The sequence below is a fragment of the Babylonia areolata genome, chromosome 22 (genome assembly GCF_041734735.1).
Source record: "Babylonia areolata isolate BAREFJ2019XMU chromosome 22, ASM4173473v1, whole genome shotgun sequence".
NCBI classification, from domain to species: Eukaryota; Metazoa; Mollusca; class Gastropoda; order Neogastropoda; family Buccinidae; genus Babylonia; species Babylonia areolata.
In genome coordinates this window covers 11777715-11800214 of record NC_134897.1, presented here as the reverse complement: position 1 = coordinate 11800214, position 22500 = coordinate 11777715, and the positions used below count along the sequence as shown (strand labels likewise).

General features: G+C 42.8%; 2 protein-coding genes across 2 annotated transcripts in view; one reads left to right on the top strand and one right to left on the bottom strand.

Annotated features, from left to right (window-relative positions):
• The first annotated feature begins 3152 nt into the window (after positions 1-3152).
• LOC143296914 (NAD-capped RNA hydrolase NUDT12-like) overlaps positions 3153-22500 on the top strand; it is a 127263-nt gene continuing 107915 nt past the window's right edge. Inside the window, exons 1-3 of the mRNA XM_076608919.1 lie at positions 3153-3408; positions 4109-4679; positions 20085-20375. The gene's annotated coding sequence lies outside the window, so the exon portion shown is untranslated. The remainder of the gene's footprint in view (positions 3409-4108; positions 4680-20084; positions 20376-22500) is intronic.
• Positions 7779-18835, bottom strand: LOC143296913 (uncharacterized). The gene is made up of 7 exons (XM_076608917.1): positions 18507-18835; positions 17269-17348; positions 16448-16507; positions 14721-16064; positions 12894-13196; positions 11368-11469; positions 7779-10629 (listed from the first exon to the last, which is right to left on the bottom strand). Exons 1-7 carry the CDS (start codon positions 18547-18549, stop codon positions 10504-10506), a joined length of 2058 nt encoding a protein of 685 aa, XP_076465032.1. The 5' UTR covers positions 18550-18835; the 3' UTR covers positions 7779-10503.

Below are 22500 nucleotides of genomic sequence, written 5' to 3'. Positions count from 1 at the left end.
GCTGCCAACTCTGAGTTTACAACATAATTATGATGTAATGTTGGCTGCCAACTCTGAGTGTACAACGTAATTATGATGTAATTTTGGCTGCCAACTCTGAGTGTACAACATAATTATGATGTAATGTTGGCTGCCAACTCTGAGTGTACAACATAATTATGATGTAATGTTGGCTGCCAACTCTGAGTGTACAACATAATTATGATGTAATGTTGGCTGCCAACTCTGAGTGTACAACATAATTATGATGTAATGTTGGCTGCCAACTCTGAGTGTACAACATAATTATGATGTAATGTTGGCTGCCAACTCTGAGTGCACAACGTAATTATGATGTAATGTTGGCTGCCAACTCTGAGTGTACAACATAATTATGATGTAATGTTGGCTGCCAACTCTGAGTGTAGGCTTATGATGTAATGTTGGCTGCCAACTCTGAGTGTAGGCTACAAAATAATTATGATGTAATGTTGGCTGCCAACTCTGAGTGTACAACGTAATTATGATGTTATGTTGGCTGCCAACTCTGAGTGTACAACATAATTATGATGTAATGTTGGCTGCCAACTCTGAGTGTACAACATAATTATGATGTAATGTTGGCGTCATAGTCATTTTGTTGGCTAACATTGCGCTGATGTGTCTGACAACTTTATGCTTTTTATCATGGCTTACATTTGTGTATAGTTCTGTGTATTCCCCTGCCTCTCTCAGTCTCTCCCTGATTTTCAACAATACGAAACGTGAAAGGTCCTAGAGGTTAGTAGTGCTGCCAAGAGGTTACTTTTTCTGTGACTGAATTTTGGGCTTTTGTCATTGTAGGCGCAAAATCCGAGCTGTCAGATAAAGCGTTGGACTTTCAATATGAGGGTCCCGGGTTCCAACCTCAGCAACGGCGCCTGTGGGTAAAGGGTAGGGGTTTTTCCGATCTCCCAGGTCACCTTAATATGTGAAATCTGTAAGGCACATGCCAGAACCCCCTTCTTGTGCAGAAGAAGATCAAATACGCACGTTAAAGATCCTGTAATCCATGTCAGCGTTCGGTGGGTTGTGGAAACGAGAACATACCCAGCATGCACACCCCCGAAAACGGAGTATGGCTGCCTACATGGCGGGGTACATAAACAAAATGGTCATGTACGTAAAATGTTACATGTCTGTCTGATAATATGTGTGCATGACTGAAACCGGATTGTACAGGAAACGAATGATGAGCGCCCACGGTAGTGGCAGCTGTCAGTCGGCTCTACCCAGGTAGGCGCAAAAAAGTATCCCTGTACTGTTAGTTTTATTTGGTAATTCAGTTGTTATTTTCCAAGTCCTTTTAAGGCTCCCTTTTTCGGGCAGAAATAAATTCCCCTCCCTAAGAACAAGAATGCCACATGGGCATGTGTGTGTGTGTGAGTGTTTAACTTTGTGTGCATGCATGCACGCGTGCGAGTGTGTGTGTGACGTGCATAAATTTGCGTTTGTCTGTGTAGCAGCACACAGAGGATCGTTGCAGACGTGAATATCAGGTGGCAACGTGTCCGCCTAGGAAACAAGAAAACTGATGTGAGCGTTTTGGACTGGAACCAAAACTCCACTAGACCTTTAGTAGTGGCCTTGATGGTAAGAAAAATCTACGGACAGGAAAGCAAAATAATACACTTGCAGTGTTAACGCTTGCGCCAGCTGCGAAACGTTTGAACTGTGACATGTGCGTTGGACATACTGGGGAAAAAAAATGTGGGGAGGTATTGTCTCTTTGAAGTCTTACATCCTGATGGAGATATGATATGTAGTTATTGGTTTGTTTAATTTTCCTTTCACCTGTGAATACACGGTTTCCTTTGTTTCAATAAAATACAAGATACCCAAATGGTTGTTGGTGACAAATACTCGTTTCAGTTTTGTTAATACTTTGTTGTTTTTGACTCACTTGTGTAAACAAAGTGAGTCTATGTTTTAACCCGGTGTTCGGTTGTCTGTGTGTGTGTGTGTGTGTGTGTGTGTCCGTGGTAAACTTTAACATTGACATTTTCTCTGCAAATACTTTGTCAGTTGACACCAAATTTGGCATAAAAATAGGAAAAATTCAGTTCTTTCCAGTCATCTTGTTTAAAACAATACTGCACCTATGGGATGGGCACAAAAAAAATAAAAAAGAAGCCTCATTATATGCAAACTGCATTTACTGTTATATTTATATTTTTTGTATTCTCTAAACTTGGCACACAACAACAAGATGAGTCATTATTATCATTTTTGTTCAAACAGGAACTTCTTTTGCTAACCTCTTGACTGCGCTGTTGACGTACGGCGTACGTCATGAAATGTCGCTCACCAATGCTGTGTTGACGTGTGCCGTACGTCATGTTACAACGTTCTATGTTTCGAGTCCCGCATTACAGAAAATACAGTCTGCTAACCATTAAATTAGCTCCCCTGAGAGCTCTTTATCTCCTGAGTTCCATAAGCTAAAATTATTCATTGGATTGTCATATTTATGGCGAAAGTTTTGGAAGTTTGTACGAAGCTCAAGTTGTGTTTGCAAAGCCATGGCTGAACGCAGACAAACCCCAACACTTGCACTTGTATTGAAAGAATTCTTTCGCGATGCAAACAGTAGAGATGAAGATTGTGGACTGAATGAGACAGAACTCATTCACCTGGAGTATTGTTCATCAGTCTGGAGCCCGTACAAAGAAGGTCAAAAGAACAAGATTGAAATGGTGCAAAGAAGAGCAGCACGTTATGTACACAGTGACTACGGGCGGACCAGCAGCGTAACACACATGCTGCAAGAACTAGGATGGGAATCCCTCGAATCACGGCGGAACAGACAAAGGCTGACCCTGATGTATAAAATGGTCAACGGCATTGTAGACATCCCTCCAGACAAATTTCTCAAGAAAGGATCCGGCAGAACAAGATCAAATCATCGACACAAATTTGTCCATCTTAGCTCCTCCTCTGACCCTTATAAATACAGTTTTTTCCCATCAACCATCCCCGTCTGGAACTCCCTGCCTGCAACAGCAGCAGAGGCTCCCTCCTTGGCAGCTTTCAAGAGGGAGCTGAACAAGATCACAGTTTAGTCCCCCCCCGCCCCCCCCCCCCTTTTTTTTTTTTTCCCTGGAGGGACGCTGCGAGTGACGGTGGGAGAGAGTATGTATACATGCTCTTTCTCATTGTCACCCCCTCCGGAGGAAAAGATAGGTCTACTTAGGTTTTAGCTAGGTATTTTACGCCTCTGCGCACACAGGTCATTAATAGTCAGTAATGACGGCTGACCTTCCAATTTGAAGATTGAAGAACTGCGTTAAGTTGATGCCGAAGACGCTGATTTTGACAGTGGAGGGGGGTGGGAGGTGCAGTTGCCTGACGAAACTGAAGACAGACAAGCTCAGCTGATTCAAGATGCAGGTGGGTGTTTACGAGGTTTGTCAGTTTATTATTTGCTTTCTGTTTGTTGTAACAATGAATATGACTGCATTGTGTGTGTTTTGAATGTGTTAGCTGTGGTAAGTGGCTTCGTCAGTCACTGATCAGTGTGTGTGAGTGAGAGAGAGTCAGTCACGTGGGTACTGTGTCTGACCATCACAGCCCAGGGGGCGTGGCTTGCTGGCTGGCTCATTGTTGATGACCGCGTGTGTCGCTCGCCTGCAGCTTTCTGTGTTCGTTCCCGAGTGTGTATTGGTTTGTTGTTGTGTGGTGTGTGTGTGTGTGTGTGTGTGTGTGTGAGTGAGAGAGAGAGGTGGGGGGGGGGGGGGGGAGAGATGATGTTTATAAAACTGAAATCAGAGAATGATACACAGAACTGTATGCCTAAATTACTTTGTAAATTCAACACTTGTAGATGTGTGTGTGTGTGTGTGTGTGTTGTCATTTTGTTTTGTATGAGAAAGAGAGAATGAAGGGGGTGTGGCATACCATGAACCAGTTTCAGTGTGTGTGTGTTTTGGGGGTTTGGGGTGGGGGGTGGGGTAGGTATGTGTGTGTTTTATTTCAGCTTCTGAAAACAATCAGAAATAAAATGGTACCATTTCATGATCTTTTTATATATAAAAAACAAAAAACAAACCCAAAACCCAACAAACGTAGTCTTTTATGCAGTGTGTTTCAGGTATGCAGCATGGTGATGATCATGATGTTCATCCTGGATCATCTGGAGTTGACAGCTTGCCACAAACCTACAGCTGAAGACCAGCAGCAGCAAGACCAAAGGGCAGTAAACAAGCCTCCAGCAATTCTGGATTACAACAAAAACATGGGTGCCATGGACCATCATGACGAACAGCTGCAGCCCTACGATGTCACAAGGAAAACCCTGAAGTGGTATAAATAGCTGAGTGTGCATTTTCTACAAATTGCCATGCTGAATGCACACATCCTCTACAAAAAAGCAGGCAACAGCAGTACACTCCTGGACTTCAGAAGGATGTAATTAGTGCCATGATTTTTGGTGACCAAGACACTGCTAAAGATGACCACGCTGTTTGTCTTGTGTGGACGACACTTCATCCCACCTACCCCACAGAAGGCCTGGCCACAAAGGAGGTGCAGAGTCTGCTGGAAGAAAGGACAAAGAAAGGATGTGGGGTTCTGCCCAGACTGCCCCAGCAAACCAACACTGTGTCTTGAAGACTGTTTCTGCAAGTACCACACACAGCGTTTTTACTGGTGATAGATCCTGGGTGAGTACACCCTTTTCATTCTTTGTGTGGACTGTGTTGGAGTCTTATGCACCTGGACACTGTTGCTCAGCCTTGACAGTGTGTGTGGTTGATCACAACAGACACAAGAAAGACAGGTTGATAACCTGGTTGATATTGTAGCACCTACATGGTGGAATGACAGTCCCAATTTTTTTTATTAATGCATTTTATGGAATTTTTCTGTCAGATTGACTCATTATTTGAACATGTAAGTATCAAAAACAAAATCTTGGTTCATTTTCCTTTCATTTGATATATACTTTTATGCACTTATCTTCAGTACTTTCTGAAATATAAGCAAATTAAAATCATTGGCGTGTTTTTCTTGTTTTTCTGAAAATTTTCTCAGCATAGGCCATAGCAAAACGTACTAGCAGTGAAGGGGCTAAGCATGGAATTTTTATTTATTTTGCAAACGTTTTGGTGCAGATGGTAAAAAAAGGGAAATTACTCTAATTAATGCTAGGGGACTTAATTTATCACAAGAGAGTCTTGAAGGCCTTGCCTCTCTTGTTTTTCATTAGATGATCGGCTTCAATACACTGTTTTTGCACTGTCTGACCAGCAGACGTCACGGTGTTTTTCTCTACCTCAGTTACATGCAAACCATGGAGCACAACTTTTCTTCTTTCTTTTTATTTTCTGTCGCTTTGTCTGGTGCTTCTTTATCCCTTCTTCAAAGGTGATTCATCCCACTCCCCGTTCATATTACAATGAACACATTTGATGTTATAACTGGGTTTTAAGTGACTGAGTGTGTGTGCGTGCGTGACTGAAGCCAGACTGAATGACAATGGAAACGAATGATGAATGCCTAAAGGCAGCTAGCTATCTCTGTGTTAGTAGGGCACTTAGAGCGTGGTCTCTGACCGAGGATAGGCGCTGTGTTGGTATCCATATCAATCGATCTGTAATATGCAATTGTGACATGACAGCTTTATTTTGCCGAGAGGGAGGTGTGAGCGTCCAGTGAGGGGTGGGGGTGTACAGGGTGGGGAGGGGGAGGGGGGCGGGATAAGGGGGTGTCCAGCAGGTCAGACAGGACTGGAGATCCAGATAAGATTGGAATAGTATGTACAGTTAACATGATGGTGGTGGTTACTGGCAGATGCACTCACACACACACCAATGTATGCACACACACATGCATGCATGCATCGTATACATAACACATAAGCATGCATGCATTGCATACACACACAAATGCATGTACACATGCACAAACATTCATATGATACCCTACAGTGGGGTAAGTACAAACACATGTGCATGCATATGCACACACACACAAGCACTCACACACGTTCAGTTACACAAATATGCACATATACGCACACACACACACACACGCACACATGCCACGGCAGCTATCAAACTGGATTTGAAAATGATTTTAAAATCTGTTCATTCTTGTCATTATGACACTTTAAAAGCAAAGGAAAGCGAAAGAAATAACTGATTCTTCCGATTCAAAATTTCTGGTCTACATGAAATGATTTGACACATTCTGTCTTCTCGGCAGGGATGACCTGTTCTTCGCACACAGGTTTAAAATGTGGGTATTATGGAATGGATCACTGGATAACGGACTGTTCATGGCTCATGTGTGAATAGAATAGAATAGAATACAATAGAATAGAATACTTTTTATTGTCATAAAACCTTAAAGTTTATAAGACACAATGAAACATAAACATGAGCATATTAAGAAGAGAAACATTCATGAACAAATTTCGCCAGCCTTGGCTGTATTTCTGTTAGAAGGATCAATTCACTAGGCTTTGCATTTGGACGACATAATTTTTATTTATTTTTTTTTTATCGATTAGGAATCTGTGTCTGTAAGTATTGTACTTTACACAATTGTCTGTTTGTGTGTTTATACACAATGTGAGTTTATGTAAAAACACTGTGTTTCAGTTGTCAGTGTGCATGTGTGTATGTGTGTCCTTGTAAATGTTAAACAAATTCATTTTTTCTGGAATTATGTATCTCTCAACATATCTGGCTTAAAAAATAGAGAAAAACACAATTCTTTCTGTACATTCTAATCATAATCACAGCACTCTTCTAGGAAGGGCACAAAAAATACAAAGAAGCCAAAAATGTTTCCAGTCAAAAAAAACTTCTGTTTAGTGTGGATATTTCACTGATGCAGTTTATACCAGGAGCAGCAAAATTGTGCCATGTAATGGGATACCAATCTACCAACTAATCTGACTAATTTTTACACAAATGGATCTCACTCATCCAAAATCATAACATTTTGCACCGATTCATCACTCACAAACCACCTGAAAATGAGTCTGTTGTTAGTCTTCTAATCCATACAATTACTGTTTTAGGTATTTGTATTTTTCTTTTTTTTGTCACAATAAATTTCTCTGTGTGAAATTTGGGCTGCTCTCCCCAGGGAGAGCGCCACACATTTCAAAAAATTTTTTTCTTGCATGCAGTTTTATTTGTTTTTCCTACCAAAGTGGATTTTTCTACAGAATTTTGCCAGGAACAATCCTTTTGTTGTCATGGGTTCTTTTACATGCACTAAATACATGTTGAACATGGGACCTCAGTTTATCATCTCATCCGAATGACTAGCGTCCAGACCACCACTCAGGGTCTAGTGGAAGGGTAGAAAGTATGGGCGGCTGAGCCGTGATTCAAACCAGTGTGCTCAGATTCTCTCACTTCCTAGGCGGACGTGTTACCTCTATGCCATCACTCCACATACCATTGTTTTCCTAATTCTTTTGCACTTGTAAATGAAATGTTCTTGAAAGCTGAAATGAAATGATGGTGCTTAGAGCCTCGTCGACTCTTGAAAGCTGATAGTATGATTTATAACAAACTCCCCCAAAACTAAGGACACAAGATGATGTGATCTTGTGAGAAATTGTTGCCCATAAAACATGCATCGCATGCACCAACTGAAAACATGCCATCAATGGTAAATATCCTTTAACAAAACCCGTGTACAGGGTTGCATGCTGGAGTAAACATGTAATAATAGTGATGTTGATCAGCGTGATTGCTCTCTTTAGGTCAGTCACTCAAAACAAATCCACTCTGATAGCATAATCATGCTGAAAAGATTTATTTCTTGATTGTTGGATGATACTCACACTTGCACAACACCTTTCCCTCCCTCTCCCGAACAACCAACCCATAAATAAATAAATGAAATCCAATAAAACATTAACGTGACCTAACAGAAATCCAGTCCACAGATTTTTTAATGATTTTTTTTTAAATCTAAAGATTGCGAACAATGTTTCACTGAAGATTAAGTTTTGATTTTGAATGTCATTTTCACTGACAATGAAAGGCTATAATGTTAATGTCCGGCATTTTTCACACATCAGAACAGTACGGTAGTTTGCATAATTATCACAAAATAGATTAAGGTGATTGGTGCTTTAGGGCCCTGATGGAGCATGACAATTAGTTGAAATTTAGGCCTGTCTGAGCTGACAAATCTGCTTCACACATTTTCAGCGCACACCAGCCATCATCCACAAGACCCAGTGCTCACCAATCCATCCTTGCAAGTGAAAAATACAGGCAGGTTCATTCTGTTTAGCAGTTAAACAGATTCTTCAGCATTTGTTCACAGGTTCATCACAGGATTCTGGAATATTGCATGGTTAAAGTTAAATATGTACATATGATTTGAAAATATAAAAAAAAACCGCACATAGATTTTCAGTGGAGCCTTCCATGTAAGTAACTTGCTTTAAGCACACTGCAGTTCACACGAAGTGATTAAATTCACACAGTAATTGACAACAGTCCCCCTAATGCTTGCTGTTGCAATCCATAATGTAATCCAAGCACACACACAAAAACATCACAGCGAACTGGATGCCACTGTATTAAGCAGCAAATGCAATGTAAATGATTCCAGTGAACAAGGGATGAAAGACCAGAGGTGAATGTACAGAACAGAATGTTTGGCTGCATGACCAGTTCATGTTTTGCCAGGAAGCAATATAAGCTTTTGTTAGTACATACATCAACATGATTTGCAGTCTTTTGTCTCATTTCTTTTAAAATGACTTAAAACTGGGTGTCTGTCATTTGTTTTGTTGGCAAGTCTTGGCTGTATTTTGCTTTGGTCCTATTGCTCTGTGTTCAGGTTTGTTAATTTCCTGGCAGACCAGCCATAAAGAGAAGTAACTCTCTCCATTTATGAGGTACACAACTCCAAATCAATGCTGCTTACGCTACCGATTCTGCTAGCACACTGGTAAATAAAAGGTATATAGAAACTGTGCTGTGTGCATATTCAAATGATCTGTATGAGAACCTCAAAACTTCCTTTTTAAGGAAGTGTCTGGGTTTGTTTCTATGTACCTCTATGTGCTAGCTAATTGGTAATGTAAGCAGCATTAACTTTTAAGTTGTGCACCTTGTAAATGGAGACAGTTACTTTTCTTTATTTTAGTTTGATCCTTTACTCTCCTAGTCATAGTTCTTTCATTTCCTGTCTACTAAAGGAATTGTTGACAATGCCAGATGTATGTCCAAGGTAGAGTCTAAATGTTTCAGCTCTGATATGGCCCTGTGTTTTGGGTTATGACTACTAAGAACCCAGTTCATCATTTGGAAGATAACATGATCACTTGATCAGCTGACCCCAACATGCCTGAACTCACTATCAGAAGTGAAGGGGGTTCCCAGTTCAGTTACTTACTGCCCATGTAGGGCATTGCCGCAGCAACCAAGAACCACCACTCGTCTGTTTTGGACCAGTCTCTGAATTTCAACAGTACCCCAGGGGTGCTTCAGGGTCTCAAGTTCTCCTTCAACTGTTCCTCACCAGGTGTTCTTTGACCTTCCTCTTTTGCGTCTACCTTCTGGTGTCAAGTGAAGGGCTGTCCAGGTGTTGATACTTCGCTCTCTTTACATGACGTTTCCAATTCATTTCTGCCGCCTTCTCTTGATGATGGTCTCCATGTTCTCTTGACTGCACTGGGCGAGTAGTTGTTGATATCATAATGCACCAGATTTACAAGATTCTTCAGAGGTTTTTTGTGTTCACCTAGATCACAGCCAAAAGCACTTCCTGTCACCTACAACTGCAGTATCTGGTCTGCATTCTACACTAACAACAAAAGCCAGAAACAAACCAATTAGTAACTCCTCTCCAGCATGCAGCATTCCTGAGGGTGCCACCAATGTCCTGGGAGTGCCAGTCACCCATTCAGCCTTCCCTTCCCTGTACCCTTCCTGTTCTTCACCTCTGGCTTTGACAGCATGAGCCATCAGCAAAACTAGAAAGCAACACCATCTATCAAAGGCCAAGAAGAGATGCCAATACCTAAACAGTAATTTTTTGAAATGTCTGCCCACAACTCCATGAAGGAAGCTGACTGGGGGATGGCAGAGGCCGACAGGATGACACCACAAAAGGCAAGGACTGCATTCAAGGGCCACTATCCCAAGGTGTCTGTGCCGTCAAATCTGCAAACCCTCAGGCCCAACTCCAGCATCAAGAATGACTACCTCTATCAATGTTCTCTCTGCATGCATGTCTGGACGTGGGTGCTTGAACACATAAAACACACACTGTCTGTATGTCATGAAGGGTAAATGAATATTCAAACCTCTCTGCTGGCCTTTTGATCAAGATGCTCCTGAAGGCATATTGAATCCTACCTTGTCCTTCAAAATAATGGTGGAGAACAGACACCAGCCAGAGGAGTATTGAGCACATTTGTGTTCTTCAATTCTTGGCACATTGTTTCAAGTGTAACCCCTCCACTCCCACACCCCACTGATAAGCACAAGGATCCGGCAGGTGTCAGGTGGTGAGGTAGTCCAGTGCCTTGTCTCTGTCCAGCTCGTGTCTGACTAAGGCAGTCTGGATGCGGTCACCCGTGAAGCCCAGCTCTGTGAACTGATGGTACAGACTCAGGAACCGTTCAGCCTGCAAGCAAAATGGCATCACAGTGACGTAAAGGACGTTTTGTTTAAAAAATTAACTTTTATTATAACACACTTAACATGATCCACTGGTCCAGCCTCCAGCAGGCGTCTGATTCCTGTCCTGTGCAAAATACTACTCCGCCCAAGTGAAGAAATTGGAAGTAGCAACTACAACTGTTTTTGCCCTGAGTACAGATTTTTCTGACCTCCCAGGTCAACAAATGTGCAGACCTGCTAATGCCTCAACTCCAGTCATGTCCTGTTGTATGTATCAGAACGGAAAACATGCATGTTAAAGATCCTGTTATCCAAGTCAGTCCCGTCATGTCCTGTTGTATGTATCAGAACGGAAAATATGCATGTTAAAGATCCTGTTATCCAAGTCAGTCCCGTCATGGAACCAGCCATGATAAGAATCATCAGCAAGTTGATGGTCATGTAAGTGGAAGGGGAAAGAGTCTTATTTTGGTCTAGCTGTAAACCAGGGCCAGTATACCCTTGGGTATGTAGGTGCTTCACACATTCCTGACAATTACTTTGTTCTCTTTTCACATACTGTTGAAGGCGATAACTGATATCTATACTCTGCGCACTATTCTGTTCAAGGCAACTGAAAAATAAGTACAGTGCACAACATAACTTCTATTGATTTTACAAAATGCGTTACAATTTCTTCTAACATGGCCACATGAAAATTTTAATGAAACCATCATAAATCTTGCTAGGTCAGTGATCTCACCTTGCATATATCATTCTTGAACAGGTGTAAGGACGTCTCTGCCAGTCCAGGTGTGAACTTCTTTTCCACCAGTTTGTCCACATTCAGCAGATGATCCAACACCTGTGAATCAAAGAACTGAAATCAACCTTTATTTCACGTCTTTTCAAAACAGTCATATTGGCACCTGCCAGACAAGTTCTACATGTACCTGTTTAACAACCTATATCTTGGGCTGATCTCACACATACGTAAAAATGTAGAGTAAACACTGCATCTATATACAAATGTCATGGATATACCCCTTGCTGTACACCTTTCATATGCCAACATCACACATATGCATAAATATTGGGAAACATGCATGCATGAATATAATGGAGCAGTACAGAAGAAACACTGTAATTATTATATTACCAGTATCATTCTGGTACGCATAAAACCAGACATTCCAGGTACTGAATGTTAAAGGAAATTTTCTATCTAAAATTACGTTTAAATAACATACTTACTGTGACCCAACTAGTGCAGACTCCGGCAGGGGTCTGACATTCCTGTCCTGTGCAAACTACTATCCGCCTATGCGGAGAAAACAAAAGTACTACAGCCGATAACCTCCCGGAAGTAGGTAACCTCCCCTTTGTCCCGCTAACTAGCGCCCTCTTTTTCTGGCAGCCATCATGACTCCTGTTCCTGTGCTCTTCATATGGCTAAGTTTTTTTTCGTATTTTCTGCCTGTCTGTCGATTCTCTGGCGTTCTTGTTTTTTGTCAAATTATGTCTCCAACCAGGTCACATAATTATGTAGCTCGATTGGGCAATCGTGCTAAAATTCTGGGGCAATCGCAATCGATTCGCTGACACTCTGGGCCCTCTGCTCCTGGCCCTCCCAACAACGCCAACCCGCCGCAGGGAATTTACACTGCTAAGAAGGTTATATAATATATGAAGCAAATTAGCACCCACAGCAATCGGACTTGCCTGTAGTAAGAAAGACAGAAATTATACTTCACATCCATGTTTTGTACCAGGTAAGTTCAGTTCAGTTACTCAAGGAGGTGTCACTGCATTCGGACAAATCCGTATACGCTACACCACATCTGCTAAGCAGATGCCTGACCTGCAGCGTTACCCAACACGCTTTGTGAGGCCTTGAGATATGACAAATATTGATTCACACAGCACTGAATCCTGACAGGCACAAAGAAACCCAACAATCAATCCTACAATTCCTGCACTGTTCCAGACTTGAAATGCAGATAATTCGTTTTCAATTCTCATGCTTTGTAAAGGCCTGCCACAAAATTTCCAATCTATTCATAAATTAACACAATTATTTATCTATAAGTTATCAACTAAAAGAGGACCTGTGTTAGTTAATGAAACCAGAACTCTCAGAATCATGTCATGAAAAGCTGCTTATTACAAAAAAGTGCACAGGAAAAAGAACACACATAAATCGCTAATCATAAAACCACTTAAAAACAAACAAACAAACAAAAAAACCAAGCTCAATGATGAAACATCCAAAAACACAGCCTCTCTAACCTCTCTCTCATCGACGCCAAACTTTTCCACAGCGCGGGACACTCGTGACCTGGGGAATCCCATGGAGGTGAGGTTGTTGACGAAGGTCTTGGCCTCACTAGACAGACTGGCATAGGGGTCGTGGTCTGGCTGACCCCCTGGCACAGCACCACTGGAGGACGGAGGCTGGGGGGAGGGGGTGTGACCACGGGGGGAAGGGGAGGGGGTCTGGCGGCGGTCTGCTGACAAACCCTCAGGGGAGTGTGAGCTTGGCGGGAGATCAGGCACTGGTGTGGGGGGCAGGGGGGTGTAAGGATTCCAAGGCTGGAAAACCAATGGCAAATAATATAGTTTCTCCACATGCCTCTTTTTCTTTTCAGTTCTACTTATTACATGCTCTTTTTCTTTTTTCCTGCATTTCTTTTCAACAAAGTATCAAGACGTGTAACAAGCTCCTGCATACTTGCTTTTGTCAATTAAGTGTTAAAGATTGAAAATGAACTAGTTGTAACTGAAAACCACCAGGCAACAGCCCCCCCCCACCCTCGCCCAAACCACAAGAAAAAAAACAAAAAAACCCCACCATAATCAAGCTTACTGATGATGATTATAAAGACAAATGCCATTCGGTTTTACACTTGGATCAGGTTCATGTTCATTTTCTTCAACAAGGTATCAAGGGTTGGGTAACTTCTTGAGTGTCTTTTCCTTTTTCCTTTGCAGTGAGATGATCCTCAAATAAACCAAATGAGAGGAACCCGACCGACCAAAATAAACTGACAATAACAACAAAAAATGTAAAAAGCAAATATCAAAATCCGGAAATACACCTCCAGGAAAAGTTTCAACCACGAATATGTGTGATGTTGTGGAAGAGACCTACCTTACAGTTGTACTGCAGGCTGTAAATAGAAAATCTGAAATCTTACAACATCCTTATCTCTCCTTGTTACACACAAATGTTTAAGAACATCTTTTGTTTTCCCCATTGCTAATGACATACATTTCAGATAAAATTCTTCTACCCAAGCAGAAAAAATTAATCATGTTGTAATAAATCTTGATTTGATTTTTACTTGCGTAAAAACATGCTCATAAATCCACTTCCCTACCTCAGTTTTGTGTCTGAATCAATTATGACTTTCTCTGTGCTCCCCCCCCCCACCTCCCCCACCAACACTACCCCCACCCCCCAATCCTTTCTGCCTTTCCCATTTATTCCATGAAAAGGAAGGGGGGAGGGCTGGAGAATATGGGAGGTGGTGTCTGGTGGAGTGAAGCAAGAGGAGTGAGTGAGGGGTCCAGTCTGGTGAGCAGATGAGAAGGAAAGGAGGAAAACTGAGGAGATTACGTTTGTGCTGACTTGGTTTCAGTTATAAATATGATTCTACAGAATGACAGTTTCTTTTTTTTTTTTATCAGCACACAGGAGTGACAGGTGAGAGGAGACAGACACAGAGAGAGATGGGGAGAGAGACAGAGACTTGGGAAGAAAAAGAGAGAGAAAGAATCTCAGTCAAAACCACGGTACAGGAGGGGAGGGAGGGTGGTGAGAGGGCGGGGAGGTGTGGGGGGAGCGCTGCAGTGATTTTGGCAGCTCTGCCAGTGGGAGTGGAAGGGTGAGGTGGAGGAAGGTTGGGGAGGGAGGAAGGAAGTTGGGCACAGCCATTCAGTTCGTTGCTCTCTTGGACTGTCTACATGAACAGGTAGGAGCATTTTTTTGTTGCCCTTTTTTTCCCCCCACCCTCCAGAAAATGGACGTTCAGTTTGTGACAAAAACAACTGAAATCCGTCTCAGGACGGAAGAGTTGCACCCATGCATGACAGCAAGTTAGAGACAGTGATTACCTGGGAAGAAGAATTAGGTCTGCTGCCGTGGGGACTGTGTCCTCTGGCCGGCAAGTCAGGGTTGCTCTTGGCACTGCGCAGCCCGGCCCTGTTGGCCCCCACACCGTTCACAGGGCTGGGGGAGCCCGACCCCGCGTTGTGGTAGTGACGACTGTACAGGTTGTACCCCGAACTGGCCGCCACGTCCACAGGCCTGGACTGGGAGCCAGGGATGTGTGTGTACCCAGGGTGCCGGCTGGTCAGGGGGAAATCGGGAACCGGCATATCCACTGCACCAGACGCCGACGTCGACATCGCGTACGCGCTCTGGGACATTCCCACTCCCACAAAACTGTGGCGGTGGTGGGGATGTGGGACTGACGACTGGGTCACACAGCTGACGGAGGAACTCATCAAACTCCCTGCAGCAGCACCATCCAATGCGCCTTCTCCTACACTCTTCCCACGCGGGCGAATCGGGGGCAGCACAGGCTTGAAGGCTTTGCTGTCGGCAAACTGCTGGGGAAGTTCACCCCCCAAGCCTGGCACCCCATCATGGCTGTTGTTCACAGGGGAGCAGTCTCTCTGAAAATGGACCGACTGCTGGGAGTAGTCTGATCTGATCTTAACGTAATCATTGTCAGCTTCTGTGTCGACAGTCGTGCCTGAAGATGAACCCAAGACACTGTCAGTCTTGTTCATGTTGCTAGGCACAGTGGAGCAGCTTACACTGTCTGATGACTTACTTTCAAACATTTTTACACCAGGAATGCTAGTGAAAACATTAGAAGACGCCACTGTGGATTTCACACTGACAGAATCCTGACTTGGTGTCTGATTCACATGTGTGTCCTCACCCCCATTCACTGTTTTCAGCGTCTGACTGTCAGGGTTTGGGGACGGATCTTGGCTGTTTCCATCCACAGCGCCCCCAAGCAGGGTACGCAACTCTTCCATGTCGTTGATGGTCTGCAGCTCCATGTTGTCAAAGGGGTCATCCTCCTGTTCAAACAGGGCCAGGTCCACAGGATTTGTGGGGACCAAGGGTGACTGAGCCTTCTTCTGGAAGCTCTGGATGGGCGTGGGGGTCAAAATGCTACTGCTGAGAGACGCTGCCCCAACAGGTAACTGCCAAGGAGGTTTCACTGCCTTCACCTCTGGCTCTGATGTCTTCACCGCATTCTCAGCTGACCCAGACTGTTTACCATTGCTGCCACTGTTTTCTCCTGAATCCTTGGATGTGCTGCATTCAGCTGCAGCCTGTGCTGCCTTCGCAGCAGCCTCTTTTGCTGCCATGGCCTTGACCTTGGCTTCTTCCCGTGCTCTTGCCCATGCCAAGACAGCTTCTTCTGTGTCAAAGGCATACTGGAACAGAGTGGTTTGGTTGCATGTGGTATGTACATGGTCTCATGTCAGATACCCAAGAAAAAAAACAACTTATGTCATTCATGTTTAAAGATCCAGAATCAAGAATACTTTCACTTTGTGTTCACTCCCTACATAAGCAATGCATCACTGCTGTAAACTGTATTACATTTCGCATTCTTATTTGCTATAATCATTATCATGGCTGATGTTACTGAAATGAGCCTAATTAACAGCACATTAGTTTAAAAGCTAGATGTCTGGGGGGAGTTTGGGGTATTATTCACATGATAAATGCTATTAGAAAAAAAAACTCCTTCATGGTTCACCTTTACAAAACACATCACTGTCAACAGTATTTGTAAGTATGCATCAATACTCACTTCTTCATGTAAAGCTTGACATGGCTTGGACGCATGCAGCAGTTCTGGGGGCAGTTGAGGCTGAAATCAATCATCAGTCATCAATCACATAGGACTGCATACAATTAGACCATCCAGTCCATTGTATTTGCATTTTTATTTCTTTTTATCACAACAGATTTCTCTGTGTGAAATTCGGGCTGCTCTCCCCAGGGAGAGCGCGTCGCTACACTACAGCACCACCCATTTTTTGTATTTTTTCCTGCATGCAGTTTTAATTGTTTTTCCTATCGATGTGGATTTTTCTACAGAATTTTGCCAGGAACAACCCTTTTGTTGCTGTGAGTTCTTTTACGTGCGCTAAGTGCATGCTGCACACGGGACCTCGGTTTATCGTCTCATCCGAATGACTAGCGTCCAGACCACCACTCAAGGTCTAGTGGAGGGGGAGAAAATATCGGCGGCTGAACCGTGATTCGAACCAGCGCACTCAGATTCTCTCGCTTCCTAGGCGGACGCGTTACCTCTAGGCCATCACTCCACTTAGATTCAGACCTGTTACCTTTAGTCTTATAATTTTAAGAAATCATTTTCTAACATCCATGGTTAATCATATACTATAGTATATGCCTTGCAGATCAGAAAGAACCATGTGCTATAAATTTGTCACAAAAGACTTCTTCTTCCTGCATAGCTTAAACAACTGTAAGCTGCAAACTTGTATTTAATGCTTTGTCAGTTTAGTGTTCCAATGTCACAACTACAGAAATCATGAAGTCAATGAATCAGTGAATGAACTACATTTACCAAAAAATTTTATGTTCTGGGTCTTCATTTCATACCTGGGCATGAGGTCTGAATGTGGAGCTGATCTTGAAAGGAACACCATCCAAATAGGAATGACTTGAACACAGACCAAATACTGAAACAAATGAACAGACACTGAATGATAAGTGTACATAGTATACACACAAAACAGAAAGGAAATTTTCTATCTAAAATTACGTTTAAGTAACATACTTACCCTGACCCACTAGTGCAGACTCCGGCAGGGGTCTGACATTCCTGTCCTGTGCAAACTAGTTTAACTACTATCCGCCTATGTGGCCCTTAAGTTAGGTGAAGTGAAACCTTCAAGGCTCAAATCATCCATACAGAAACAAGATATGTGCAAAAATAGGGGTAGAAAAATTGTGTCTTCATCACGTTCATGAAGAAAACTTTAAATGAAAAGGCTGGGAACACAGTGAATAGCAACTGTTATCCATATAACATTTATGCATAACAGAAAGAATCACAAAATCAGGGACACTATGACTACAAGGACAGATAATGAGTGCCTTATTTGAGAAAACTTTGCAAGGAGATAAAGTGTGATTTATTATCCGCACATCCACAGACCCAGTAAATTACAACACTCATATTCATAAGTGTACCAATTACCATACAAAGATTATTACTGTAAAATAAAACTTCTCCACAGATATATGGACTCTCGTATTTTAGAATACAGGAAAAGGGCCTGTAGACTCTGCAGTCTAAATATGAACCCAGAATAGTTTCTAGCTTTCTGGTTATTGAAAAAAGTCCTGATGTCAACAATTAACCTTGTGAAAGAAGTTAGAGCTTAGTTGTACGTGAAATACTATATGTTTCAAAAAATACTTATACTTGATATAGTTGAATGTAAATGTACAATTTGTTTTCATAAAATTAAAACTACACAAAAGTATCATCCAATAAAACTTGCACTTAAGTCTGAAGACTGAGACTGAGAGTAATATCATGATTTAAGCATCTAATTTCTAAATCTGTCCATAAAACAACTGATCCTAATAAAGCAAAACCTAACCAAGAAGCATCCAGGTTTGGTCCTTTCAAACTGAACTTGCTTTTGGGAAAAAAAAAGCTACAAATTCTTCTGACACATTTCATCAACACGACGGTGACGACCAAGCAATGTGGCTCCCGTGTAAACAGAAAGTTGGGCATGGCGAATACCACTTGTGATCACTGATAATAACAGGTCATAATTTGGTAGAACTATATTCTGAAGTTAAAAGTTCTTTGCTATACTTACCACTGTTTTGACTTGCCGGCCTGTAGTGTTGATCATACGCCATTTTTCAATACTTAAATAATATCAAAAATCAATCAGCAATCAGTGTAAAGAAAATGAGTCAATTGGCACTGCATCACATGCGAATGAGCAAAAGTACCAAAATAAAACCCAGTGTCTATTCATTAGTGAACAGGACACCGCTAAAAAAAACTATCCGAGTATATGCTTTAAATACTTCAGTATTCTACAACTGTGTAGTCCGAAGTGCTGAAGACGGAGATCAGCTTAAACCCACGAATGACTGCAAGCTATTAGCTCGGGGAATTTTTCCTTCCTCAGCCATCACGTTCATGACGTCACTTCCCAAATATTACATGGAAGGGAGATTATTTAGAAACAAAAAGTCATGGGAATAACTGGATTGCTTCCCGTTGACGAATGTTTGATTATTATCAGATGCCTGACCAGCAGCATTACCCAACAAGCTTTTGTCAGACCTTGAGTGCATCCAAAAACATTCTGTATATATCAGAGCGGATACTGTCCACAGATTTTAGTCAGAAGACAACACGTTTGTTGCCATGGGTTCTTTTTCGGTGCGCAAAGTGCATACCGCACATGGGACCTTGGTTCATCCGGCCGAGTCATCTGAATGACAAGACGCTCAGTATGATTTTCCTGGCAAATTTTGGAGATAGGGTTACAGCGGGATTCGAACCCAGACCCTCAAGGAGAATGCAAAAATAAAAAGTTAGAAATGTTTTAGTGATATTACTATGCAGCTAGTTGACATCTACATACGCATCAGCATACAACCAGTGACGCGATACATGATCTCACGGTGCAAGGTGAAATCGGTTAAAACAAATGATCTGCAAACCACATTCAGTTGTAAAGTACATCAAAGCATTTTATCTTCACTAATCTTAGCTGTTTTCACATAAAACATATATAACCTTCATGTCATCAATGGACAGCCTTATACTGACTTTGTATATATTACAATGACGGTTATTTAAACAAGTCAGTTTACGATTTTTCCGTCTAAGGAACGAAACTGAATGGAAAGAACACAGGGGAAGGAATGTGGATATTGCCAGAGGCATATCCTGGGTGCATGGATGACATTGGATGTGACTGTACTTATGCTTATGTTCTTTTCCTTTTTTCACGTTTTTAATCCATGACGTCAGTAGTAGCCTAGTAAGCAGCAGTAGTTGTAGTGGGATAGGGACACGGCAAGCTTTGAAGCCTTTAGACATTCCCTTCTTTGTTTCGTAACATTTTTGGGTAGAAATTTTGGTCATGTTTCGTCGTTTCATTTTCTAACTCATTTATTTCGTCGAACTGGCTTTCTTGAAATAGTTGAAAATTTTATGAATTGTCCAGTTGATTCTTGCATGAATTAGTAGATGGTGCTTGTTTCAGATGAGGTAGCAGTTCATTCCATACATCCGTAATTCTTACTGAAGCAAAACTTTCTTGTATTAGTATTTAAGACCAATGTTGACTGTGTTTTCAGCCCTGACACTGTCGTGTGAGATAGGCTTGGCACTAAGTAAGCAATAACACGTTCTATACTATTGGTTTGTGCAGGAGACAGGCCATGCAATGGAAATAGGCAAAGCCACCCGTATATTTTCGAGTGAACGTGAGAGTTGCAGCCCACGAACACAGAAGAAAAAGACGATAGTAAACCTGACCCGCGTTCAGGTGGAGTACTAGTCTCTGACCAGATGGACCCTGAAAACCTTTCCCAGAACTGACGAAATCTGGGCGGTTTCCTCGACAGCTGTAAACACCAAGCCATCTCCACAAAGGGAGACCTAAGTTCCAGCACTGCACTGACGTAAAGGGTGTGCAGACTGTGTATCAATTCTGAACCAGGTAAGTGTTGTATTGTTCGTTTTGTCTGCGCAGGAGAGAATGGCTGTGCAAGGAAGAGCAGGGTACGTGTAACTGAAGACGGAAAGCGTGTCTGAATATATACTATACGTTTAAAGAGAGCGGCATACACGGTTTAAAGAGAGTGGTATACACGGATTAAAGAGAGTGGCATACACGGTTTAAAGAGAGTGGCATACACCGGGTTAGTGTAGCGACTGATACAACAAAAGTGTTGGAACAAAAGAACCCAATAAATTAATACTAAAATATTGCCGAAACCAACTGAACAGAAGTTCCATTTTTACACGAGTAAAGGAATAAAAATGGATAGATAAAACGAGTATAAAAAAAAGAAAGAAAAAACACCCCAATAAATTAATAATGAAGACCCATTTGCCCAGTGGCAAGTAGCGCAGACTGTCCAGACAAGGAACAAAATGTTGCTAAATTATCACATTTGCCCGTTTAGGCAAATCAACCCTGACCCTCCGAACAAGAACTCCCGCTGCAAAGAACAGAACCATCTCACTTCAATCCATGTTGCCCTGAGTGCCAGAGCGGAGAAAGTGGTGATACAATGGGTACCAGCACACTGTGGCATCAGAGGCAACGAAAAAGCGGACATTCTGGCAAAAGACGGTGCACAGAAGGAGCAGGCCAACAAACTGGTGTCATACGATGAAATCAAGACAATCATCAAGGCACAGCAAGGAATAAAGTGGTGCCTCCAGCACCCCGAATATAACCCAGAAGACAGATACGATTTGCTGGAACGACGGGAACAGGTCAAGATCTTCCGCCTGAGGACTGGACACAACCGCCTGCTCCACCACATGCACACAAAATTTGGCATTAGACAGAGTGGAGAGTGCCCTTGTGGTGAGGGACCAATGACAACCGACCACATCCTTCAAGACTGTACGATGCATGTAGCATCCAGGAGGAAGTACTGGCCAACACCGACAGCAGTGGAAGCCAAACTGTACGGCACCCTGGAGGAGCTGCGATGGACGGCAGCCTTCATCGAGGACACCAGACTGCTCATCTAACGGGAGGCGAACGAGGAAGAAGAAGACCCCCCCGAACTCTCGAGCACAATTTGTAACAAATGGATGTATGGAGGGGGGAAAGAAGGTGGGGAGGGTTGGCAGGGTGAGGGCGGAGTTGGGTGTATCGGGGGCGGGGGGGGGGGGGGGGGGGGGGGGGGGAGGCCCAACACTCGGCTTATATCACAGATTGACATAAGTTTACATTTGGGCCAACAGCAAAGTGAGAGCTGTATTATCAATGGTTTATCCAGTCAATGGGAAATCATTTACAATTTAGTCTTTTGTGAAAGATTATGACTCTCAGACTAGGAGGCAAATTGCACTGACTCGTAGTGCTGCAGCCTTGCGGGCTAGTTGGCCTTTGGGAACCATCCCAACGCCGACTGTCCTAAAACCCTCTTGGCCGAGAGAGTGGGGAGGTAACTTGGGCAAGACACTCTCCACTATAATCAAATTCTAGCCCAAACAGTCGGAACAGCAGTTGCCTCCTCTGCTGTTCTGATGGTCATTGTCGGACACGACTGATTATCATATCGGGGGCTTGGGGGGTGGGTGGGTGGGGGGAGGGGGGGAGAGATGAGGGTGAAGATGTGGGAGATTTTACGTTTTCTGTTTGGGATCTGTTGTGTCCGCAAAGTGCGCTCGACTCAAAGATTATGGATAGTGATAGGAATGTATGATCTATCAAGCAGAATCTGTCATTTTATAAGTTTTTGCTCTTTTTTGGACTCTTTCATTAATTTGAATGAGCGACAGGTAATGGGTGTATCAGAATGCATTCATGACAACTCGAGAACAGAAATTCCATGTAGGATTTGTTTCCTCTCAGTGCTGGGTTGCACGAGAGAACTCAGCAGCAAAGAATGTTCCTAACTCCACAGTAAATTCCATATGCTTAGGAACGTTTTTAACTCAAAGCAAACTTTGCGCTGCAAAGATCGAGGAACAGAAGAAAGAGAAACACCCGTAGGTGCTGGGGAGGACCCAGAGAAGCACTGTCTCCACCCGCCCTTGGAACAATCCTGCACCACCCTTGGAGGCCTGCGCTGTGTTCACGATGAGTGCAGGCACGCACA